This window comes from Accipiter gentilis, chromosome 14 (assembly GCF_929443795.1).
Source record: "Accipiter gentilis chromosome 14, bAccGen1.1, whole genome shotgun sequence".
NCBI lineage: Eukaryota > Metazoa > Chordata > Aves > Accipitriformes > Accipitridae > Astur > Astur gentilis.
In genome coordinates this window covers 19264218-19290601 of record NC_064893.1, presented here as the reverse complement: position 1 = coordinate 19290601, position 26384 = coordinate 19264218, and the positions used below count along the sequence as shown (strand labels likewise).

At 44.5% G+C, this 26384-nt stretch overlaps 2 protein-coding genes across 2 annotated transcripts in view; both read right to left on the bottom strand.

Annotated features, from left to right (window-relative positions):
* Window positions 1-13360, bottom strand: part of TRPC4AP (transient receptor potential cation channel subfamily C member 4 associated protein) — a 38601-nt gene extending 25241 nt beyond the window's left edge. Inside the window, exons 1-4 of the mRNA XM_049817087.1 lie at window positions 13267-13360; window positions 12318-12775; window positions 2285-2413; window positions 1909-2025 (exon numbers count right to left, since the gene is read on the bottom strand). Coding sequence (XP_049673044.1) covers window positions 1909-2025; window positions 2285-2413; window positions 12318-12775; window positions 13267-13360 — 798 coding nt within the window. The remainder of the gene's footprint in view (window positions 1-1908; window positions 2026-2284; window positions 2414-12317; window positions 12776-13266) is intronic.
* A 229-nt stretch (window positions 13361-13589) lies between these two features.
* Window positions 13590-25380, bottom strand: EDEM2 (ER degradation enhancing alpha-mannosidase like protein 2). The gene is made up of 11 exons (XM_049817413.1): window positions 25264-25380; window positions 25070-25180; window positions 24906-24945; window positions 24364-24469; window positions 23191-23316; window positions 22254-22465; window positions 20942-21083; window positions 20522-20646; window positions 19652-19796; window positions 18329-18450; window positions 13590-17485 (listed from the first exon to the last, which is right to left on the bottom strand). Exons 1-11 carry the CDS (start codon window positions 25368-25370, stop codon window positions 16994-16996), a joined length of 1728 nt encoding a protein of 575 aa, XP_049673370.1. The 5' UTR covers window positions 25371-25380; the 3' UTR covers window positions 13590-16993.
* Window positions 25381-26384: the final 1004 nt, after the last annotated feature.

The following is a 26384-nucleotide window of genomic DNA, read 5'->3' as shown; positions in this document are numbered from 1 at the left end:
TCAAGGCTTGGTACCCGAGATAAGCATCCAAAGACATCCCTATGCACTTGGGATGCTGGCCACCTGCTCTTCTCCTGGGAAAGAACACCTACTGAAAAAAGTCTATCTTTTAGGGGTGGCCACAGTCATGATCACTCCTGCCTTGCCACAGAGTGGATCTTTTCAGCTAGTATTTATTTTTCCTGGTCAATACTATAACCCACCATGTATTTATCACCTTATTCTTGCAGAACTGGTATGCTCCTCACATACACTCCAGGGACTGGACTGCAGTGGTGTGAGACACTCCTTGGAGAGGGCTTTCTTCAGCCATCCTACTGAAACTGCAACAGTATGCAGCAAGAAGCGCAAGAGTCCAATGGCAGAAAGAGAATAGGTAACAGGGTGCCTCACCAGAGGCAGAAGGAGCAGAAAGGGAGTTATGAGATCTTATTTCTTGGACTGGGGTTGCATTCAGATCCAAAGTCCACGAGGCTTGTGTATCAGTTCATGTGTTTGTACTCTCGGGTAATATTTTACATGTATTCATATAAAGGGAGGAGACACAAATGTGCATTTGTTCTTCCTTGATGTAAAGGCTGTCAGAATCCAAAAATATTTTAAGGAATATACTATCACACATTATAGCATATACAGAGTATACTGCAAATTTAGTGTCCTTCAAAGCTACTCATGCTTCATAGTTCAAAATACTGCAACACAGAATCATCACATGGCGTACACAGAACCAGCAGATTAGACTACTTCCCTTTCAAGTCCTGGAGTAGGATTTTCAAAAACACATAGCACTGGCTTCTACTACTGCATTAAACTCACTTGTATCAGCCAAATCTCTGGCCATAGTACCAGATAATTACAGTGTATTTGATATTTACCATCTCCAGCCCAAGAAAAAACAGCAATAAACAACCAACCCCAACCAACAAAACCCAACCAAATATTCCCTCCTCCCCCCACTTAATCTGTGCATTCTTATGTTAAAAGCACTTCTACGGGAAGTATCACTATTTCCCTTTAAAAAGAAGGGAAATTTAGAACATTTTCATACAACTTTCTACATTGTTTGGGTAGCTGAAGGCTTTTGTCCTCAGTTGACAGGATACCAGCAACTAAACCAGTGTTAATTTCAAAACAACATAATCTAAATACAAGTTTTACTTAAGAAAAGGCATGCTAAGTGTAACAAGAGAGAAGTAGCAAAGACACTGTTTAATTAGACCAAAAAAAAAAGAAAAAAAAAAAGGAAGAAAGTGTCAATTAGTTCACTGGAAAATACAAATCATACATTACTAATGAAAGCTAAGATTCCAGAGTCTGTCACCATAAAATCGAGCAAATATAGGTATTTGTGTAATGTAGAATTAAAAAAAAAAAGAACCAAAAAGATAAATTGCCAGAATGTCTACAGAAACCTTGCAGTTCTGTTTAAAAACTTTTCCACAGATGAAGTAGTCTGCATTGCATGCCAGCAATAAACATAGACAATCTGGCTAAGAGAGCGCCCTAGTGTGCTTAAAAACCCACCACATAACCTTCAGTGGCAAGTGAAATTCTCAGTGCTCTAGTACCAACTGTATCTCACAACTAGAAATCATTTGAAACTGTTTTCATTGAGAACCTAGAGGTCTCACCAGTTAAAAACTGACTGCCCAAACAAACAGTCAGATCTTCTATATCATACAAGAAAAAGCACCTCACTTTTGATGATATAATGCCTTGGAAAATACACCCTTTTCACATTTTGATTAATAGAAATAGGCACAATTCTAATACTTAACATCAAATTGGTGAAGTCATTCTGTAGCTTGCATTTAGATGCTTCAAAGGTCTCAAGGACCTCACTTAGATTTCTCAGTGGTATGACTATAATGAAGAAATCTTTTGATATTGTTGAAAAAACACACTTACATCAACTCCTCCAAATAAGTCAAATGTGTATGTATTTGGGAAAGTGGACTCTTGAGCAGCTTTTCTATCTTCTGTAACAAATGCCATGGCTTCCATTGAAAGAAGTGGAGAAATTTCCTGTGTGCAGTTAAAAAAAAACAAAATCAAAACAGTTAAAGAAAACTGTTTATCAGTATAAACACAATTGTCTCCAACTATCTGTGTGATCTACTGACTAATCAATTACACCCATTGCCAGCTCTTATCTACCAGCCAATTCACAGATACTATCATGCAAACAGTTTCAAAAATTAGTTAGAATATGATCACAGTAGACTTTAAAGAAAGCAACAACAAATTAACCCCTAGCTTTCAGGAAGAACAGTGCAGACAGTACCTTTAAGATGCTTTGGCACTGGGAGAAATCGCTGTTTGGGTGGCTATGTTCATACAGCTTTTGCAACAGTAAGGGAATCCCATTCCATTTTGCTTGTTTATCTCTTTCCTTTAACAAGGCCTCTGTGATCTGCAACAAAGGAAGAATTTAATTCCCATGTGTCCAATGCTTCATAACCAGGAAAACAACCTTATCACCTCCCCAAACTATCAATATCCAAGTATCACAGAAAAACAGTTTATTGTAGAGAGTACCAATACAAAAAATACCATTATGAAATCCAGTACTTCTTTCCATGCAGCAATTTATCCAGGACTGGTAGCTGCAAAATTTTACAGATGGTCAAAGTATCTTAAGCAGGACAGGCTGAAAGCAGATGTTATAATTTAGAGTACTTAATCTTATTCCATATTTTTATATTGATCATATATTTTAAAATAGGAACACATCACTCTCTAAATAATTCCATTAGTAGAACTCCAACTGACAGGTCACTGAATGAGGAAACGGGTGCCCTTCGCACTATCAAAAATTACACTAGTCTAAGGCAGACGGAACCCTGAAGATGGAAAGGCTTCATTACTTGTTACATTCAGCTAGTAATGAGTATTTCCCCAGCCAAGTCCCTGAAGCCACTATTGGTCATAGCAATGACCCAAACCACTAAGACTTACAAGCAGGCTCCAGAAGAATGTATCAAAGATACAGTGAAAATTTCCTCTGTAGTCTTGGGCTGGTTATAAATGGAGACCAACAACTAAATCAGTAGAACAATACCACTGTCATTATCCTCTGGAAAGCAGGCTGCAACTACAAAAAAGAACACCTTAGCATTTGCTACTACATTTGTGCAAACCTTCTCCAATTTTCCTCCTTCTACCGAAAACAAACAAACAAACAAATTCTCAATATTCACCACTATATTTTACACCTAAAAACCCCTGAAGCAGCAGCACAAGACTAATAAATATTCTGCTTAGAATTGACAAAAGAGGTTTTGGAGCCTGAACACTTCCAGGCTACTGCCAGCAGATGCTGTAAAGGAGGAGCTCTTCATTAAAGTTCACCATCCAGTCAATGCTGACCAAAATTTAACTCCCTTCCTTAACAATACTTCAGACGTAGCTAGATCAACCCCAAAATGGGGAATTATCCTTGTACAGAAAGGTAAGGACAGCAATGACAATATAACAATTACAGCCAGCAAGATTTCTGGCTGGTTTTACAAAACTTTTATATGCCCTCCAAATAAAAAAAATAATAATAAAGAAAACCCCAATCCCCAGGGCAACAGGAGTGCACCTCAATGCAACATGTGTGGATTTTCTCTTATTCCTAGGCCTAAACCTCTAAGCTGCACTCATTCTGCATAAGTCACTCCCCGAACCTTTCTGTGGTTAACTTGCATTGTTTCCCTCCAGCCTGCTTAAATGTTCAGTTAATAGTTAACAACCAGGAAATCTTGCTTCTTATTGTTTCAGCCAAGACATCCTTCTCAGATATACCTCAGTGTACAATTCCAAAGGGCCATTCAATTCCTGATTAGACAATTATATGCAAATATACTCCAATTTCTGATTGAGAATTTAACTCTTCTCTGCTTGTTAGGCAGCATACAGGAATACCAGAGAACTGATGCAAGCACATGAAAACTCAGACTGGCAGTGCTAGCTGCTATGGGTCTTCACCCTTCTAAGCTTCCCAGATACTTAGTGTTCTTTTCCTGATGAAATACCCAAATTTGTACATGACTAAGAACTTCAAGGCTCTTGAAGTACCAGGTTTTCTTGCTACAAGGGGTGATTGAAGCAGCGTGAGCAAACCTGCGACATAAAACTCCCTCCAGTTTTTAACTTTTCCCTGCTTTCTGACTTCTGAATAAGACTAATCAACCAGCACTGCTGCAGAGTGACACAGAGTTCCTTCTCAGGAGGCCATTCACACGAGAAATGGCAGGACAAAACCAGAAAGTCAAAATGGCTTCTCATCATTTGCACTGTGAGTAATGGGTCAGTTCCTTTGAAGTCACAAATTTCCATTTCTCCTTGTAATACCAGCACAAGAGACAGCAAGGATTCTACCACTACCCCCTCTCAGGTGTGGGAGGAGTATACAACCCCACAAGTGGCAGGAGGAACCAGATTAATTGCTGGGTAAAGTGCAAAGAACATGCAGCAAAATGCCAGGGAAAGAATCCAACTCTCCGGCTCCAGCTGATGTGGAAGATACCACACGCAAAGATGACGTGCATGGGCTAAAATCTCAGGTTCCAATAGCATAGCGCAGAATTCAGCATCCAAGCGCTCTAAGAAAAGGCCAAAGCCCTTAACTGATGTTAAAAACTTGTCCTGAGCTTAATACCACATTTGTTAATCGCACATACGCTTCTTGGTTTGGGGCAGGATCCATCTCCATTCTTATTTCTATACTAGTAGGTCTTCCTCTCCCTGTCCCAGACTCAGAGAGGCAGTCACTTGTACTGATCTGCAGAAAACTTTCAGAAGTGAAATTCTGAAAGAATGAAGCAAATGTTTCCTTGCTCTCATCTTCTTTTAACTGCTTTCAAAAAAAAAAAAAGTAGTAAAGTTTTTCTTTCTCTTGATTTAATACATGGCTCTGGTTTCATTGCAAGCTCTAGCTTGTGGTCCCTATTCTTTATTTATGAGGCTACCCTGGCTCTGAATATTTCCATTGTGGCGGAGCGGTATTTGCCAACGCAAAGATTTTGGATTCTGTGGAGGGATTAAAATTCAATTAGATTGTATGGAGCTGTCTTTCTTTACAACCATTTTGGTTAAAAACTGCATCTCGTGATTTCTGTAATAGCAGCTAGTCAACAGTTTTCATTTATAAGTGAAGTCGGTTTCCTTCTTGCTCTTTTTGGGCAAACATTATTGAACAGTCATCAAAATTAGCAGTGGTTCTTTTGGGGCCCCTTTCCCTCTCTAGAATTTTTTGGTCTCATCCAAGCAGGATAAGTGCAAACCAACACTACTTCTCAGAAATTTTCTTCATTCACTGAATAGCTCTGGATAAAATATCTAAAATCTTGCATACAAAGCTTTAGAAGTTAGATACTATCTAGCAAGAAGAGGAGGTTGCAGAAGCCCAGCTGGAAATGGCATCAGTTAAAAGAAAGGGCCTACCTAACTGACGGCTGCTGGGGTTATGAACCATCACACCTTACTGGCATTAGAAGATGACAGAGTAAGTACAAATTACTGGGGAAACAAAAGAACCAGCGTCAAAACTTCCCTACCACCCAGGTACAGCAAACCAAACTGGTACAAACACCAGGACTCTACACAGTCACTTATCAGAAGTCTGCTGTAACATATCCAAGTTTTGTATCACAAACTGAGAAACCTGGGGGATGGCACGCTATGGCTCTCCAGAAGCAGTTATATTCCAGGCAGGCCTCTGAAACAAGGCGGCATGCGCTAGCTCAAGCCCAAGCACAGAGCTCCCAAACTCTGTCACAGTCCAAAGCAGTCTGTACGATGCCAGTTTTACACTGGCAGTTTACTGAATGCAGTTCACCAGCCAAGTGATCAGATACCTAACCAGTACCAGCCATGTCTCCCTGCTCCAGCTGTGTCTTTGAAGCCATGGCAGTAGTTTTGCTGGAAGGGCAATTAAAGACTTTGGAGAAGATTTAAGTACAGTTAAAAATGTGTCATCAAGCACAACCATGACTGCAAGGTAGAGTACACTGAGTGGTTTTCCCTTTAAAGTCTCCCAAAAGACTGGAACCCAGTATTTCCCGGGAGATTACTCCAAAGACTGATAACTACCGTAGGAATACTTCCCTACTACAGAGTTTGAGTAATTTTTGTGCGTATTTTTTCTTGAAAGTATATGAAGGTCTGAACAAAGACACTACACACAAATCTACATCTTTCTTTTAAATTTCTTTCTAATCCTCCTGTGTTATAAATCCTTTTAAAATGCCCCACCATCCCTTAGCATAATGGTCAATAAATAATTATGAATAATAATATAACTTGATGAAGATTTAGGCAAGTTATATGTCAATAATTACCTAAATCCATCCCTTGATCAGTTTAGTTTCCCTTTCCTTTCTCCCCCTCCACTTTGCTACAGTATTTGCTATCGATGTTCCTACCCATGACTGCTATCCTCCAGGCACAGCCTCTCCAACAGAAGCAGCTTATCCTCCCTGGCTGCTTTGTGCCTGTGCCCCTGCACGTGGTCAGAACTGTGTTACAAGCATTGCCGAAACGTTTGTTACTGGCCTGAGATCTCTTATAGTCATGACTGCTTCAAAATCCTTTCCCCTTCCAGTGAGGATTTTCATTTCCATTTGTGTTCCTGCGTTGTGACAATTTTCATTGCCCTACAAAGTAAACCTCTTATTTTCCTAACGTGATCTCCACCCTTTTCTAAGCTGTGGGCAGTGACACAACTCCATGTCTTCCCATAGTTGCTGACGAACTAAAGGCCCATGAGCACATGACAGTAGCAGAAATACCATGAGCTAATCCTCCCCTTTGCTCTCCAGAGTAGGGGTAGCAGTTTTCTAAGAAAACTGTGTCTCTATTTCACATTTTACCCTCCAAACATTTCACTGTCTTGCTGAACAACACTCACTACAGGAGGGTGTTTTCTGTGATCTTTCAAGAAGTGAAAAATAATGACTCGTGTCTCCAAGCATCCTTTAGAGCACTAAAGGATTCATGCTGTGATAAAACTTTACAGCTATGACGCATCAGTTGCGAGTTTTCTTAATTCAATTTTTTGTTGTAATCATGCATTAAGGTAAGATTGGAAATGCTTTAAAAAACCCCAGAATTTCCATTCTCAGTATTTTCCATGACCATTTCTGAAGTATATATTCAAATGTTCTGGAAGTTTAAAAGGGAAAAGAGGCACAAGATTATGGATCTCAAGAAACAGATGCAAGCACATGGTCTCTACATATTTTTAATAAAATGGAAGCCTTTCCATATCCTTTCCTTCAAACATTTTAGGCCGTACCTTTAAAAAACACAAAACTAATATTTGTGCAATTAAATATTTAATTTTCCTCTGAACAGTAATAACTTAGGAAGTCACCTCTGACAGACTGCCAGGAGAAGGATTATTCAGTATTTTGGGGAGTGCCCCGTCATCCCAGCTCTTTATTATATTTTCCTTTTCAGTCGCTAACAAACATGCATCAGTCTGCCTAAGCTCTCTCTTTCCTCACAGAATTTTTCACAAAAAAAGCGCCTACAACCAAGGTAAATGACAGCCCCTCACAAGTGTTCATTTTAACACAACAGCATACTACAGAAACACAACTTCTGGCCTATACAGTGATTCTGGAAAGTGTTCCAAGGGTGAAGCTGTGAACTGCTACCCTGCAGCTGCGGGGCAGTAAACAATGCAAGCAGTCACCAGCTGGTCTTTTGCACATAGCTCTGGTCAAGAACATGTCAGAGCCCCCCAAATTTCATTCATAAAAAGAAACTCCACTGGTGATATTAAGCTGGGAGAAATCCACGTAACAGCACTTCTTCCCAGCTTCTCTCCACCTCCTAGATTCTTCGAAGTGTGTATCAAGTTTCCCATAACTACTGCTTCTCCATCCTCCACAACCCTGGATGGAGCTCGCCATCCTTTCTTCTGCCAACCCAAAAGCCAGGCATGAACCCAGGGACGTGGTGTCCTAGGATAAAACCTGTCGTAGCTTCTACCCAGGTCTAACCATCCCCATGACTCCCAAACTACTGCTCTACTCACTGTCACTAGAAGGAGAGCTAGCCTACCAAGACAAAGAACAGGTCTTGCCAATCTCAAAACCCCACAGCGTTTCCAAGAGCAGAACAACTCCAACACAGATCTTTAACACCAGCAGCTTTTCAAAACCACTACAGAATCTACCAGATAGTAATAACAGCTACTAATGTTTGTTTTGATGATCTTACTCTCGGAGAAAAATAAAACAACTAATATGTAAAATTATATTAACTTCTCAGTGATTACTTTTTCCTTGGAACTGCCTAAGTTTCTTCTTTAATTCATTTTGAAAGAAAGCAAAATCTGTAGGGATATCTAGGAAAAAGCAGAGGGGCAAGGAATATCACATCTACAACAGTTTTCTTCCCACATATCTTCAGTCACACAAAATAAGACTACTGAAGTCCAACACTACCACTTTTGAGCATTCTAGTGTATGACGGAGCTCTGGTCCCCATTACATAAAAAAACATGTCCAGGCTTTCCAATACTCGCTAGCTGTCCTCTGCTGAAGAGGTATAAGCCTGTTAAGACCCATACAATTAGAGCTACTAAAGTGGATTACATTCACGTGAATGTTTTGTTGGTGGTGGTGTTGTAAGGAGGAAATAAAACTGATTAGAAAAGAAAGTATTTTCTCAGAGTTAGGAAACTACTACAGGCTACTGATAACTTGCAATGGTAGGAGCTGGAAATCTGGATGTCCAAGGCAGAAAATGCTTTCCTTCCACAGCGATATTTTTTTTTCAAAGTGGATAGGGACTATCCTGCAAAGGGAAGCATCTCTTCCTAGGGATAGCAGATCATGAAATACAGCTGGAAAAATGGACTCCTTTTTTCCATTCTGATTGTTTCAGCTAAACCTTGGCAATCCTGTGAGACTGAGACCAGTGCTGACGATCTGCTCTTGGGACTGCACCAGAAGCACACTAGTTTGCCAGCAAATCACTGGTTAGTCCATTATTATACCGCTCTGTCTACAGGGATTCGCATAGCCGCACCTAAACATCTTCTGGTTTCACATTATATACATGCTTTTCACAGTTGGCTTGCAGCAGATGAAGTGTGTGCCCTCTTGCTAAGGGGATTTGAGCTTGATCAGCTCAGCCAAAATGTTCTTCTGCCTTCAAGGAACCACAGCATAAACCCCGTCAGGTCTTATTTACAGTGCCTGTGTGCACACAGCACAGATGTGCCAGGAGAGGGACTACAGACCCGTCAGTTCACAAGCAATATTTTTCCTTATTAGAAAATGTGTGTCACTTCTGGAAAGTTGGTCTGCTTCTAGTTTGCCAATATCTGAAAAGCCCCTTTCACTTGCACTGTACTCAGTGCTAGGGCAAACCTTGATACAAGGTTATGCAATCTGATACCAACGATTGAGGCTTGCATCCAGGCAGCAGCTGATGCTAGCAATATGGCTAAAATAGATATGTGAAGAGATAATGACAATATCTACTGAAATCTGCTTTATCTATCAACTTTCTTATTATTAATCATGAAGCAAAAAGACCAACCGGCAAGAAAGCTATGGCTCCTGGTAGGCGAGTACAGCAAGAACACACAAGGATCCAGATTTCAGAGCATTAGCAGGCCTCAAAACTACCAGATATTCAGGTGCCCGTTGCCATAAAAAATATTTTTATGTCCCCATAAGATCAGTCTGATGATCTTTCAAATGTAGGCCTGTCAACAATTATCCTTACCAAAGGATATCTTACCAAAGATAAGACCCTGCTTTCCTCATACAAAAATGGATCTTGAGATCACCTAAAAATAGTATGCAAACCTTTGTTTAAGAATAAACACTACTGCTGCCCACAGAAGGATACTAATTGTAACCTGGAGATCAGACGCTGAAATACAGTGAAAACACTGCAGGAGAACACTACTCAGATGGCAGGCACCACAGCAAGGAATGGTGTTTCCCAATCTCTCTGAATTAAGATCTTGAAAAGGGTTTCTCTTCCTCACGGGATACCAGCGATGCAGTCCATGCAACATATGACCCAAAACGTCCTTGCAAAGAAAGGGAAGAAAGAGCTCGAAGGACATTCTCCAGAGTTGTTCTTCTAGACCCCAACACACAGCAGCTTGGAAACTGGATCTGCACTTAGGCTTTTCAGGAGCTAAAGAGTTGAGAAACTTAAGCAAGGGCTACCACACTGCCACTGAGAAGCCAACTGCAAGAAAACTACAAACATTTTGACAAAAAGTAGAACTCAAAAAAGAAAACCACCCAAAACTGCCTCGTACTTCTTTAACACATCAAAGTGTTTTATTATTTAGATTGTCTGCAAACAAAAAACTGCTTCAAGGTAAAAGTAGAGAGACACATAATTTACAAAGTTCAAAATCATTCAGGAAGTTGTTCCCCCACCCCCTTAGTCTAAGTGATTTAAAAATGTATTCCTACAGCATTTATGAAGCACTGGGAGCCCTAGGGGTCCAAGCTTTAAGTCTTTCAGAGCAGCGCAGTGACACTGAAATTTATAAAGTAAAATAAACCAAACAAACCTCCAGCAACAACAGCAAAAACCACCTCAAACTTGGGCTTTATGTGAAAGGGGATACAACTAGCGGATTTTTCTCAATTACTGTAAAAGCCTGGTCATTTGCTTCAGCAGTTATTTCCAACAATTCATAAAAGCCCCAAATTAAAACACAGCACCACTGCATTTCTCAAGCAAACCAAAGCCCAGAGCGGAGGTAAGTACCATCCTAACAGATTACATTGGTGCAGAACGTTGTTACGGGTTTATCTGACTTAAATCGCTATGATTGTGGGGGAGTAAGCAAGCAAGAGCATAGAGGTGGACAGGCAAGTTAGTGAGACAACACGCCGCTTTGTCTACATGACGTATGAAATACACTCCTAAAACAATCCCACAGAAATAACTTCCTTCAAAAGTGACAACATCAGGTTTAAATTCATGCAAATTATTTGCTTTTTCTTATGCATTAACCAAACTAGTATCTAAGCAAGCAGTACGATAAGGACAAAAGAGCTGTTAAAAATCATCTCCAGCTCTTTTACTTCTCAGCTACAGAGTGAAGCATGGACATTTATGATGAACAAGTCTTCTCCTAGTAATTACTCAGAATCCTTGTTAATCAAGGAAAATACTGTTGTCTCCACTGGTGAAAAGCACTTAGAGAAATCCCACTTTTTATTCCGTTGTAACTCTTTTAAGATACTTTAGCTCAATAAATCACCACCTGAATGCAACACTTTATCCCACACTCCAGTTTCCAAGTCTTTGCACCATTTTGCATTTAATCTGTAAAATAAATGCCAATTATTCTTCATGAAAAGAAATGAATAGGCCATTATGCGTGAGGAGCTTCTTAAAAAAAGCTAGCATAAGCACACGATAGGCACAAGCCTAGGTTAACAAGTTGATTTCACTTCTTGGTATTTCCCAGCATCATCAACTGGGCAAGATGACAAATTTGAAACAGACCTGGAACAGTTTCATGGAAAACCACCTGCATAAAGCCTACCCCGTTTCAAAGCTAAAAGGTCTCCTGAGCCCTGGTATCACGAGGTTGCCTTTGTCCACCAAATATGCTTAAATTTTGACGCTGCATTGTTAATAGTTCCAAGCAGAGCTTCCTTTCTTTGCAGGAGAAAGCCACAACCTCTTATCACCAACCAAAGCAACGGAGGAGGACGGCTCTTTTGCAGCGGGGCGAACGCTCCTCCTGCTCCACACTCTTTCTACAGGGAGACCGAGGGTGGGAAGGAGGGAAAAGCAGCTCGAAGGCACAGAGGCAACCTTCTTCCCCACCGCGTGAGGCTGCAGGGCCACCCCTCCAGCACCAGGACCAAACCCGAGCTGGCAGAGGAGGACGGGGAGCCCCAGCGAGCGCTCCGGTCCGGCCGGAGAGAGGCCGCTTTACCAGATACTGCCTCCGAGCAGACTTGGCGGCAGGCCCCGCCAGGCCAGCCGGGCTCTTCCCGGTCTCGGGGCTCCAGGAGAGGCCCGACAGCCCCGCGCCGGTGCTCAGCCCCACCGAGTGGCCGCCAAACACCCGCCCCCAACCCCCGACGGAGCGAGGCCTTGCGGGCCAAGGCTCCGAGGCGGATCTGCAGGCCCTGCTCAAGGCCGGCCGCGGGCGGGGGGGGCGGTGGGGGTGGGCTCGGGTCAGGAGGTGCGGCAGGCCTCCGCCGGCCCGCCCCGGCCCACCGCCGGAGCCCCAGGCCAGCGCCCCGCCCGTGCCCGCAGGAGCCCCCAGCCGCGCCGACCCCCGGGCCCGCGCCACCGGCCCACCCGCCCCCATCCCGTACCTGCGCCCCCCGCGTCAGGCCGCGGCCGCTGAGCTGCCCGTGCCGGAGCTGCGCCAGGATGTTGGTGGCCGTCGCCGCGCGGGCTCCGCGCCGGCCCCCCCCGCCGGGCCCGGGTCCCCCCGCCGCCGCCGCCGCCATGGCCGCTCCTCCGCTCGGACGGAGACAAACAGGAAGCGCCCCCTCCCCCCGCCGCTTTGTACGGAGCGGCGCGAGAGGCCCTCCGCAGCGCCCCCTCCCGGGCCCCGCGCGCACTGCGCCGCCGCCGGAGCGCGCCGCGGGGGGGGGCCGCTGGGAAATGTAGTCCGGCTGGGGGTGGCGCGCATGCGCGGAGGAGCATCCCGGCAAGGAGCAGGGGGGGAAGGAGGCCGCGCCATCCCCAGGCGGCCGCCCGGGTCGCCCCCCACGCTGCCGGGCCGCCTCCGTCGGTCTCTCCTGGGGGCTGCTGAGGCGGCAGGGCCCTGACAGGAGGGCGCCCAAGTTTATTTCCGTTACAATGCCCCCCTGTGCTTCACTGGTACTGTTTTATTTCTACTACTACCAGCTGAGGTGAGCGGTCCAGACACACAGGCAGAACTCAAATCCACAGCGCAGAACCCAAGGAGCTGTTTGAATCAAATGAAAGAAACCACAAAACAGAGACCGGTGACCGCCTGAAGAGCCCAGACCACCAGACAGACCTTCAAAACAAAGCTGCTCTGCCCTGGGAGACAGGGAGAAAGCTGCAGGCACACGAACTGCTGAGCAAAGCAAAACTGTAATGCCTCCAAGGGTTACAAAAAAAAACCAAACCCCACCCTGAAAGTCAGAGGAGACAGAGCACCTTGGGAAGACAGAGGTGAGCTCTTGACTAAGGTACAGGCAGCAGCTCCACGGGACCTGAGAGGCGACAGCGGTCCCAAAGGCACAACGATCACCAGTGGCCGCCCTACTCCCTCGCTTGCTTACTGACGCCTCTCTAGAGGCTTAGAGATTCTGTCGCCTGCCCGGCAGAGCAGCCCAGCTCCACTCCTAGGCGAGAGGGCAAGGAACGCAGCATCCGACATGGGTGCCCAAAATCATGACCGCTTTAAACGCGGACCTTGGCTTATATTCCATTTTAACTTCCCTTTGTTGTACAAGGAACAAGAGAAAGCAATGAAGACACTAGGTATTAACATGATGCTTAGCAACACTGCCCAACCAGTGCTGTGATGGCATCTGGGTGATATATTTGGAAGTTTTCCAGCATCACATCTTACAACACCTCTCACCACCATGAATAATGCGTGGGCCTGATGATGATCGCAGTTTTATTTGTAAAAAGCAAGATCTGCTAATGGAAGACTTGCTGTTTAGATAAATTGCTGTTCACGGAAAGCCACCAAGCACTGCATTTGAAGAAATGCAAACATGACAATCTTTTCACTCACGCTGCCTCATATACAAAAGGCTGCTCTCAGTCCCCCTTCCTAGTGCTTCCTCTGCATACCCCCCCTTGCTTTTTGGTATGTTTTTTGCCTTTTGCCAGCAATTCATGCAAAGGTCTAGCACTTTTTCCTCTATCTTCTCCTTTGTTAGCTCCATTAAAATAGTCTTTCGCAAGGTGTTTGTCTGACCTTTCATCAATCCACAGCCTCTCCAAATCCAAATGATCACTTTTGAAATACCTCAGAAAATCTGGCCTGAAGTTTTGGGCTTTGCAGGCTGCTTAGAGTAGAGAAAAAAACCTCACACAATTACAAGCATGGCATCAACAGCAAATGCTAAATTTGGTTTCTGTGCTATCTTTCACCACTCAACCAAAATCCAGTTTCCTTCCAGCCTTTGGCAGATGCCACAAGCATGCACTGTAGGTGGGACCTTCTCAGTGCTGACCTGCCTCATTTGGAAGCCATTCAAAATTGCCACTACCATCTGTGTTTCACACACATCTCATTTTGGGTTCCTGACAAAACTCTACATTCTGTTAACATGACCAAGCGCTCACTGTATTGGTTGATTCGAGCTCTCCCTCCAGCTGGAATATGCCAAAGTAGACCTGCTATCTCTTCCCACAGATGCTCTTCATTCTGAGGCAGGAGGAGGTAATCCTCCTGGGAGGAGAGGCAGCAAGGAGACCACAACTTTTAGCTCTGTTTTGTTTTGGTCCCCCCCCCCCCCCCCCCCCCCAACCCCCCAGCTGACTTGTGATAGTAATTTTGAATCCATCAAGTTCTCACTAACAGCAGAACCTCTTACATTGTACATACAGGGAATGGAATCTGATCTCTAGCAGGACAGCCAGCCACCGATGGTTTTATCCCACCATCCCTTAGAGATTCCCAAACATCTATCCTTCATCACATTGCCTATGAAATAGCAAAACTTGTACATGTGTCAATCAAGTGTGCTCTCTGCCTTCCAGCAGCTAGGGCAAGTCACACAGTTTTCCATTTAAAGTAAAGGCTCACTAATGATCCTAAGAAATCATATCACAGTTCTTTTTGTTAAAGTAAGATGGTAGTCGCTCTCAAATACTGGAACAAACCAAAATTAAGGCTGTCTTGTGTTATTCTGACTCATCCATCCCACAGCACTAATCAAGATCCATCTAATTACTCACAGTAGAACAGTAGCTGTGGACAGATAGATGAGCTCTTTCAGCTCTGTGCTCAGGAAAGATTTTCCCTCCTAAGGCTACTACCCCTTGTTTCTGCTACAGGAGCCTCTTAGGTGAGGGTAGCAAAATGCCGTGGTTAGCAGCGATCTACTGTGTTGTTAACCTGCAGCCTATCCCATAAGTCCTTTGTTTTCCTCTGCTTCATGGGTGGGGCAGAGCTGAGAGACAATCAGGACTAAGCACTGAGTGAAGCCATCAGAGGCCTGCATTTTGTTGTTCTACGGTTTAAACAATGAATAGCATGAGATATGAACAGCTGGAAAAGAAAAAGATAACCTTATGGTTACAACAAGGAGTCACTAAGAACTCCATCTCTGTCTAACAATGCCTCAGTTTTAGGGTGCTCCACACTCACTACCTCCCTTGCAACAGCTGCATCAATGCAGTATTTCTAGAACAGCAGCTGTCCCACCTGCTAAAAGGAGAGATACAGAACTAGAAGGGCCTGTAGAGGTTACCAATCCTTCCAATGTGTCTGCCTGTCCAAAGTTGCAAGTGTCTCTTCCTGTAGTTCATGCAGAACTGCAACAGGATTTCCATCCTGAAGGGTAGGAGTGCAGATTTTATGTAACTTCATAGCACTAGTACAGATCGAGACAAAACCAATAGTTTCTCAAAGCAATCCCACATCACCAAAGACTGGGCGTTGACCCAGTTGTATTTAAGTATTTCACTAGCCACATGGATTTATTTATCCTGTCTCTCTAATCCACTCACGTGACTATAGCTTGTTTGTGCTTGCTCCAGACTCCTCAACTTCCAGCAGGCTTGAAGAAAGCCCATAATTTTTCTGCACCCCACCCCCTTTTTCTTTAAAAAGCTCTTTGTAACACTACTGATTTCTCTCTTTCTGATCATTGCATATACCTGTCAAAAAGACACCAGTAACACATTTCAGGGTTTAGATTTGTCAAGTCAGCTGAACACCAAAAGGTTTCATGCCCTTCACCTGTTCAGAAAAAAGACAGAAATGCAGCCTGGTTTCCATTAGAGGAAGGGCCACAAGGAGCACACTTAGTGCCTGCTTCAGGGAGCAGCTTATGAACATCTGTTCAGCTGTCTCCTGCACCAAGGGATAGTTGCATTTTGGTCTGAACCAAGTACCCTTCCACCCTACCCTTATGAATACTGCACATACAGCTCAGCTGGTCCACCCTGAGGCCAGCTTCACTGGCTGAGATGGCTAATGTGGAGTTAGGCAAGTAAGGCCCCAAGGAGAAGTTTAAAAGAGGAAGGAAATGGGGAAATTTCATAGGAAAAGAGTGTTAGATTCAGTAAGAAGCAAGCAAGCTCCATTGCAGGGTAAATCAAACCTTTGCTAGTCCACACTCCACCTCACTTTGCAGATGACATCACCTGGACACTTACTAAACCAGTTTCAGGCAGGTGGTACTGACCACTGATTCTACATGCAGAGGAACTGAGCAATTTTCTATGTAACAACTGCTCTCCTCTCCCCATGCTATCCCTCCGTGCTTAACAGACATACTAGATCTACAAATCTGAGCCTCCACCTCAAAATCAAAAGGTTTTCTTGACTGGTCATCAATCTCTCAGGCTAACCACATATTCCTAAAGAGGCCAAAGGTAAAAGGTGGGGCACATTGCAGAGGAGACTTGTAGTCTCAGAAGTGAAGCTGCAGCGAGTAGTCCCTGCTTTTCCCCTTATGACAGGGGACTGCTCAGGCTCATTTTTATAGAACAAAGCAAGCTCTGGACTCTACACTAACCTGTAAAACTTCAAAACAAACTCACAATGAAATAAACAAGGCACCTCTGACCCGTAGACTTTTCTTTCTCTTTCTGAACACCTGTTTGCTATCCAGGCAACCAATCCATTTGAGATTAGCAACTTCACAGCATTAACAGCTGATATCTATATCACATTGTATGAACCAGCAGTAGCAGAATTTTATGGGAAGCTGTTTCACTTCATAAGACAATTCACATTGTGAGGTACAACACTTTCCATTATGAAACTATAAAAATATATTTCCAGAGTCTAAATCAATAATTTAAACTGATAATGAAAATAGAATCAGGTGTTATCTAGGAAGACCTGTCCCAGTACTGCAAGTTTAGAGTTAAAGGATTGACTGGGGCAACTCAGGAGGGAGTGTGAATTCTTCTTAGAGTTTCTCTTCTCTCCACCTTTCTCTAAGGAGGCATCTTCAGGGTCTTTTGCACCTTCCCCTTCACCATGGTCAGAAGCTCTTTTTAAAGTGAATTTCTTGTTTTTCTTCAGCGAGTAAAATTCCCGCATCAAGTCTTCCACCTCCCACTGCTCTTCCTTTTGCTTCCTACAGCAGTGCAGCGCAGCAGGGTCTATAGGATGAGCTTCAGTGTTGAAGACGTATCCTCCAGCATTCAAGACGCATTCCCCGTATGGTGTAATCACTACATCAAAGACTGATCCATCATTGTGAATGAAGTTGTCTGGGTCAAACAGCAGGTACAAATATTTTACTGTTTCAGCCAAAAAGAAGGATTCCATGCGATTATCCAGTCTGTGATCTCTCAAGTCTTTGATCTACAAGATAAGAAATACAGTGGGTTACAGTTGTATCAAATTCAATAAGTTATGAACTTAGGGGGCAAAGTAAAACCAGCTTGCAATTCATTTCAGTTAAACAGCACAGTACGGCACCAATTCACTCTGTATTTTAAACAGTTATATGCAAATATGTCAACAAGGTTTCAGCTGTTATGAATTAGTATAGTCTAGTGATAAGGAACAGGAAACTAACAATCAGGAGAAATGCACTTCCTATCTAGGTAAGGAGAAGAAGAGTAAGCAAGCATCTCATCATTTCCCCCACTAAAAAATCATAAGGCTTTTACCTACTTCCCAAATCACAAGGCCTAATTCCCAATATTTATAAGGAGGTTTTTGTAAAACAGACCTTAATAGTACGTTTTAAATCTTCTATTAAATGATTTTAGAGAAATCGCTCACTGTAGTTCTCTTGTGTTTGATCAGATTTTCAAGGCATAGAGGAAAAGAAGCATCACAAAACTGGCAGGCAGAGAGCCTGCATAGGAGCCTTCCTGCTGAGCTGGAGCACCTAGTACCTATCAAGATACAGGAGAAGCTTCCGATGCTCACTCTTCCATGTTTTGGGCTCTGGTGCAACAGGCAATGACAGAATTTGTCCCACTGCTCAGGCTGTGAGGGAAGTTACTACCAGAAACATGACCAGCAGTTACCAGATCAGCTTCACAGAAATACAAGGGGTTTGTTTGAAGAAAGAAGTCATGTTTCAACCAAAGTGATCCCTTGACTCAATGGCAAAACAACATTCATGAGAACACTTTCTAAAAACTGGTATTTTAGCAGCCATATAGCCAACCTAGTAGTTGATTTAGCACTTACAGTTGCAAATCCACAGTCCACCTTGCTGATTTTCTCTATTGACTCCACTGCGTCCCTTCCCAGTTCTAAGAGCATGGGATCTCTTGTAGCACGGTACAGATACATTGCACTCTCAATCAGCTCTGCAAAAAAACCCCAAACATTTGCAAGTGTAAAGATTACCAAACCACATACACAGGGAAGACAAGATATTCCTTGAACTAATTTAACAATGCTACTTTAAGATGATCAGGTGATCAGCCTAGCTTGCCTTGTATTTCCTCTGGGTCAAAGCACAGATATTTGCTTTTATTAAGGATGTGCTACAAAGAAATTCACTCTAACCAGATTGCATCAGCTCAGGTACGAGTGAATAATGCTTCCCCTCCCACATTCAGGGAGTGGGAGGGGAGCAAGAGAGAAAAGGATTTAAACTCAGTGGTCAAAGGAAGAAAAGAAAGATGCTTCTAGAAAGGATTACAAACAAGAAATTCAACCCCCAAAATACAGTTTTTAAACACCGTAAGCCTCTGTAACAGGTACCTAAAACACCATGAAAACAGGCACTATGGAAATACTCTGTATAGGCAACATATGCACTGTGCTGTGTTTACTACTAAAGAAACAGGTCTTTTTGGATGCTCTAATACATTTGAAAGTTAATGTTGATGAGTATATTTGGTAGAGGTGTCCAATGTGGATGTCAGCTGAACACTCAGACCAAAAGGAAATTGATTATTCTCAGTTACAAAGTTTTAGTGACCTAATAATTGGGTGCATTTTTTTTTTTTTTTTTGTCAGAGTTGTAAAAAAAACCACAAACCCACAACAGAAAAAAAGATAGATCATTTCATTGCAGTATCACAAACAACACATAATCCCTCTTAGATGTTGAGCTTTACTAGGGCAACTAGAATTAGTTTATTTCAGGAACTCAACAGAACTAGTGGTCTATTCATACTCTCTTTCACTTCCTAAATTTAAAGGACACAGGCAGTCCCCATTAACATTTCACATGACTTCAAAACATCTCATGTCAGACAGTCTAACACTTAAGCATGTCAAATCCTACATCGTGAACCCAATTCATTAACAGGTCCTCTTCATATAGTAACACTATGGTTTGCTTCCTTTACAAGGTAGCCCTGCCTTTGTGAATGGCAGAAAGGAAGATGTGTAGCTTTGACTACGGAAATCACGGGTAAAATGCATGCAGGAACTAACTCAAAGCAAAACTGGGGAGGAACTTTTGGGGGGCAGGTGTTGCTTACGTTTGATCTTGCTATTCTTAACACCAGAGCAAAAGCAGAACTCCATGCCCCTTTTTATTTTATTTCTGCTTACCAGGTCTGAGTGGATATCCTTCTCTCTTGTCCACCGTATAGCCCTGGGGAATGTTGTAGAACTCAGGCAGCCCACCAAACTGCTTCCAGACAGTATAATAGTTGAGAAAGGTTCGCATGGCATTCTGTACGTCCCCAATTAGGCTCTGAGAAAGAGGAAACAATTAGCAAAGCAACATCTGGGTGAAGAAGAAACAGCATAGGAATTGATGCAATAATACTGCTATAATCAAAGCAAGATATAGTGACAGAAAACGAGTTGTTCAGCAGGTCTGAATGGTGTAAGTAACATTTAGGAATGATGCCTTAAGAATAGGTAGGACTAAAGAGATAGGTGCTACCTTTCCGTCGGCTCACATTCCACACACCTAAATAATATGAAGTCCCTCTCATCTTTAGTTAACGGAAGGCTGGGTTTCTTCAGTCAACATTTCTTCTAGTCCATCAGAGCATCCAGCCTATTTCAGTGGGGCTAACAAAGTCCCAGACCAAATGTAAGTACTGATGAGAAAGCAAACCTCTCAATGGGAAAATATTCACACAAATAAAGCATCTATGAGGTGGTGGAAAAAGAGGTGTGATTCTCTTTTGCCTTACGTTCCCCATCTGGATTACAAGATCACTGTCAGAGGAGTTTGCTACAACAAAACTGCCCTCCCATCATGCTTAATGGGAGACTTTTTTTTTATACACCATAGATAAAGTCAACATCTGCTCTTCTGCAGGGTCAGACTACTGTAGATTTCACCAGAGATCAAACAAACTTTTAAACCAGCACAGATGAGGGTTGTAGCTGTAACTTTAATATTAAAGACCGACACAAGACAAGATGAACAAAATCACCACATGCTACAGGTATGACAGCTCTTACCTGTAGGCCTGGCCAGTAGGCCTCCAGGGACTGAAAAACAGGCATGGACACTGTTCCTTTGTACATCTGAACCCAGAGGTACCAGTCATCAAACTTTGTGTAATTTTTGATAGCTTTGTTATATTCTATAAGGAAACATAGATGGGTAGGTTATCCAACAAAAGACCTTTTTTTTAAGAATGAGAAAAGCCCCTTTTTCACTTGAGCCATGTCAAATGAATGACTTCTCAGGATGCTCACTTTGGTAACTCTTCGTTATCACAGATTGTTCAAAAGCATTACAGCAAATGCTTCAGGAACAGTCTTGAATGTACCCTGTTAGATTCTTCAACTTCTTCCACAGTCCCACATGCAGAATTTTTACAGGGGCAGTCAAGGAGGCATTCCTGGGACCCTTCACACAGAAAACAAACTACTCACCTAGAAACATGGACATCAGCTCTTTGTCCTGCAGGAGAATGGCTCCTTTAACAAGGTATTCAAAGTAGGAGTCCACTCCTGCCCCAATGCCAGCATCTTGGGCCACCCACTTAGCAGTTATCACATCAATGTGGTTACCAACCTGGAAGAAGCAAGGAGAGGAGGAAAGAGGAAGTTTAAGTAGAAATAAAGCTAATCTACTAAATTATAATTCAAAAAATCCCCGCACCACCGCAAGAAACTCTTGACCTTTTTTCAGGCCGCCCATTTCACAGATTCACAATGTCCATTCCAACTAGCATTTTCTCCATCACAAGACACATTTATCATTATCAGAGAAGTACAAACTGTAGAAAATATAAGTTAGGAATTTTATGCTTCCAATATAAATGCTGCGCTGGCCAAAACAAAACACCATTATGCTACTGCAAAAATGCAGAATTTCAACATGATGTGTCTGGTCCTAATTCACATCCTGCAAAAGAGCAGAGGAGGATGTAGAGGCACAGATACAGAGATGGAGGCCAAGGATGTCAAAGGCATGAGAGCTGCCATGCTAATATTTAAATAGATCCTTCAAACCTGGGACTCTAGCCTAGAAAGAGATCCAGATGATGGAGAATATAATACACAAGTGTGACTTGCTTAACAAAGATGAAAAAACCCAGCTATTCAGTTTCTTTCTTGAACAAGGACCAGGGGCATAAACAAAAAAGATAAACAAGATGCCAAAGCAAACAAAAGGAAACACTTCTTTATACAGCATATGAATAAATCTGTTCCACTTCACATATGCAACACTAGGAGCTCACATAGGTTCAAAAAGCAACTATAGAAACTAACTGAAGAAAGACTGACCAGAAGATAATGAACGCAGAGATAATGCTTCTAGCTCTGGATACTCCCCAAACACCAAAGCTGTAGAGGGCTGGGAGTATCTTGTTGCACTTGCTGTGCTCTTATTCTCTTCCATAGGCTGTTGCCACACCAGGCATCAGACAGACCTTTTATTTAATCTGTTACAGCTGCTGTTAGAAAAACTGCAATACCCAGAGGAAGGCATTTGTCTCCCAACCACATCTGTTATGGAACAGAACAATGACATAATGTTGGGTTGCACCACTAAAGCAGAGATGTGGATGCTGCAGGTGTTCAGGAACAACGTCAAACGCACGACTTCAGCCCAGTTACTAGCACTGTGGTTATTTATCTAGTTCTATCTCCTCTCTGTTTATGCTTTTCCATGCTTAGAATCTATCCATCCACAAAACTACAGAAAAAGCAGCAAATTCAAAGTCCATTCCTCACTCACCAGCCCAATATCTGAGCGATTTTTCCACAGTGCCTTCAAAGCCTTCCTGGCAACTTCCTCAAACACTGGATCACCAGTAAGGTGGCTTAAAGTGGCAAATTCCACTATAAATGTACCAATTCCAGCAGTACAGGTAACCGGGGTCTCCCCAGGGTTTACTCCGTGCAGCAAGTTCACTGTTCCATATGGCATCCCAGTTGGGGTCTGAAAAGCTGAAACGTAGTATTTTTGGTTCACATGAGTGTTCACTGTTTCGTTTGACAGACTGTCAAGCAAACATGTGCTTCACATTCCACTGCACACAGGCAAGAAGCGGGACTGGAGCAATTGCAGTAACTGCAAGGAATGAAATGAGAAGCAGAGTGTGACCCTGTGAGGGGCAGAGAGTGTACCCCAAGCTACACACAGTCCTGGGAATGTATTGCAGATCTCTTCCACCTTGCCCCGAGCAGCAGACTGCATCCCTACTTTTTTTACAGGACAAGCAGGGTGGTCAAAATGGAACTACACGCACTGGTCAGCAAAGCGCAAACACCCTCAGCTTGTGACTACTCAGTGGCAGCCCAGGGTGCACACCACACAAGGGAACAGTGCCATGCTATCAGGGCACACATCCCAGCAGCAGCGCACAAAGGGGTAGATAAGGCTGCATCTTCTTGTCTTTACAAACTGCTCTTTCACAGCCTTTATTTATATTAAATATATTTCCCCTCAACAAGCAACAAACAAACTGATGTGTTAAGCACATACAACACTTGGCACGCATACATACAACTGGTATCATGCACTTCACAAAGTTTTCACCACCAGCTAAACATGCTTTCAGCTCAGGGAACACAGGACTGTTTTATGAGTTTACACATCAAGCAGTGCCATTGTCATCAAACACACCAGTCACGAACCATGGCACAGCGACCGAAACCAGACAAGTTCTCACCCGGCAGGAGTTTGCGAGCTGCTTCCTCCGCCATCCTCAGGAGAGGTCCAGAGCATGGCCAGCCCACTTCTACTTCAACACCAGCCTTCTTTGATAGCAAGTGAGCGGAGAGGAGACCACCCACCACTAGAAGGTGCACATAAGAATTCCATTAAAGAATGTGGGGAGGAATGAAATCAGATACCAGTGTATGTACCATGATGCAGAGGCAGTGTTCATAGGGAAGAAAAAGTCAGGTGGCTCATCCTTAACAGCCTAATTCAATATGCCACAAAGGAAGAGTGGTTTGTTTCTTCCTGCCTGTTTGCAACGGGTAGCAGATATATTTCTTCCATTATTTCAGAAGCATCATATCCTACTTGCCCTACTACACCTGCACTGCCCTGCAGACAGTCAGGAAGCTAACAGTATAATGAACACAAACCTCTGTGAGAGGAATTCTGTTTCATTTCTTCCAGACAGCTTAATACTATGTTTCTGTAAAGTAAGACAGTGTACTTTCTTAAATACCTTGGAGAAAAATGTCTAGGCCAGAGTAAAAAATTTCAGCATGATGGACAGAGGCAGGGAGTTATTAGCCCTTTTCACAGGCTTGTCTACTGTCACATAACAAGCACAAACACAGAGAAATTACACCACTGCAAAAAACTGGCTCAGCAATATTTGACAGGAGAAACAAAAAAAGCATAAGTAACAGTTTTGTTCCCTGACAGCGTCTCTTAGTTGGATGGCACTGAAGCAGTTAGATGTTCAACCGGTTACAAGACTCCAAAGGCCTTCGCAATTTTCAACAAGAAAAAGACAAGTTTCACATCATGATGCTAAAGCAAGAAATTAATAATCTCTATTCCAAAACAGTATGTAAAAAAAGACTGTATGTTATTAGTACTGTTTCAGTGGAAGAGATGTTTATTCCAAAGCTCAAAACCTGGTGCTAGAGTACCGAAACTGCCACGTCGACTTCTGTTTGTGTTGAGGCAGGAAGTAAAAAGGTGATGTGCAAAGACAAAAAGGGAGTGACATTTGTTTGGGATTTTTCTGTTTGCTTATGTGTCCTGTTACACTGCATTACAAATTCACTCTGACCACTCCCTTGCATTACCTCTGTGTACAGTTCAGAGACTCGTACAGGAAGGAAATCCAGCATGAACGCCACAGAAAAACCCACCTCACCTCGAATGTTAGTTTCAAAGACAGATGCATTGACATCAATATCAAAATCCACCCCCTCCTGCAGCACATTGACGACTCGCTGAAACTCGGAAACATTTCCCAAGATCTGCAGGGGGAGCAGGACAACAGAGAATAAGGGCTAGAGTTCACAGGGAAACAAAAGCACAATTCAATGTTAGGGGATAATCCTAGCTCTGTCTTACTATTTTGTGAAATCATTAATTACAAATAGTACTAAAGAGGCGACTGACAGTTTCACCTAATTTCAAAATGTTTTCTTCACACACTCGAGGTCTTCATGTCAGAGTTAGAAGGTGTCAGAGTCGGGGAGCCGTGGCCACCTGCCCCCCAGGGCCGGAGCAAAGTGATACGCAAAAGCTCCTTGGTCAATCAATAAAATGACTTGCTGTCACCACCGCGTAAAAAGCAGCTGTGGAGAAGGAGGCCGAGGCGGCCTTGAGCGGGCTGAAGGCCGGGCTGCAGCCGCGGGCAGGCACAGGGCCGAGCCCCGGCTGGGGCGGGGGGCGGCAGCTCGTACTCACTAGCAGGGTGTCCAGGGCGTCGATCAGCGTGAGGGAGAAGCTGTGCGAGGAGAGAGGCGAGGTGAGGCCTGGCGGAGGCGGACGAGGGCACCCAGCAGCGGGGCGCCCCGGGCCCGGCCCCGCGGCAGTCGGGGGCGATGCCCCGTGGCGGGGACGGTCCCTACCTGCCCCAGGTGTCCTGCCCGTCGCACGTCAGCGGCCGCAGCTCGTCGTAGGGGAAGGCGCTCTCCAGGTAGTGCTCGTAGGCGTGGTAGAACATGGCGCGCACCCGCTCCCTGAGGCACAAGCACAGCCCGGCTCAGCCCCGGTCCGGCTCGCTCGCTCCCGCCCGGCCCCGCTTACCCGGCCTCGCACTCACCGGTAGGAAGCGACGTCCAGTCCCCGGGCGGCCGCCCCGGTGCCTGCCGGCAGCGCCGGCAGCCGCAGCGCCCACAGGCACAGCAAGGGGCCGAGCGAGCGCAGCATGGCCGCGCCCGCCGCCGCCGCCGCCGCCTCGCCGGCGGCCGCCCCGCCCCGCCCCCGGCCGCCAGCCAATGGGAGCGGCAGGAGCGGGCGGCGCATGCGCACGCCGACGGCAGCGCCCTGCGCTGCGCGTCTGCTTCCGGGGGGCTGGGAGGTGACAGCGGCGATGGCGGCGAGGCAGTGGGGCTCTTACTGCGGTAATTGCCGCCAGGGCTGGAAGTAACGGCAGCTGCCTCCTACAGAAGGGGGAGAGGTTCCTGCCTTACTTCACCGGAGGGTGTGAATTCCCGTCGCAGGGACGGAGCGGGGGAGGAGGGACACGCCCAAGGGCAGAAATGAGCCTCCTGGGCGGGTCGGGAGGCACTGGGGGAGCTGGCAGCACTGGAGGTGTAACTCTCAGACCTGAAAATAAATATAACAAATACTGTGACGCTCTTGTAGTAGTGACGCGTTACCAGCGATGGTTCCAACTACCCGGGAAGGTGCTTGTCCCGTGTGGGAAGAGGAGGTGGTTCCTGGCACCGCCTCTGTGCAATTCCTGTCAAGAAGTGAGACTCAAAATGGCCCAGAGTATTTGTGAAGCAGTTGGGAGATTCCTGGCCTGGAAGCCTTCCTCCTGACAAACCATCCTCATCCTCTTCCTCCCCCTAATTCACATCCAGCTTTTGGTAAGTTTTGTGTGACGCATCAGCACCTGCTTCAGAGACGCCAGCATCCAAGCCTGTGCGTGGAGCCATATCATCGTGTCACCCTCCGGCTCTGGAGGCGGGCTTCGAATCCTGGTGTATTCCCCCGTGTCAGAGCAGGATTGGCTCCAAGGCAGCCAGGGTTGCAGCAGCCTGGTTTCCTGCAAGAGGAATGAGTCGTCTGGCAGTATCGGTGCTGTGATTCAAATCAGGGAAGATTTCCGAGTCCATAGTGCCAGTGTGATTGATTACACTGATTTTAGTACTCTGCTGTTTAACCAGCATGTTAACATCAGAGCAATTGGCAGAGCTCTCTCTACACCTTCATCCT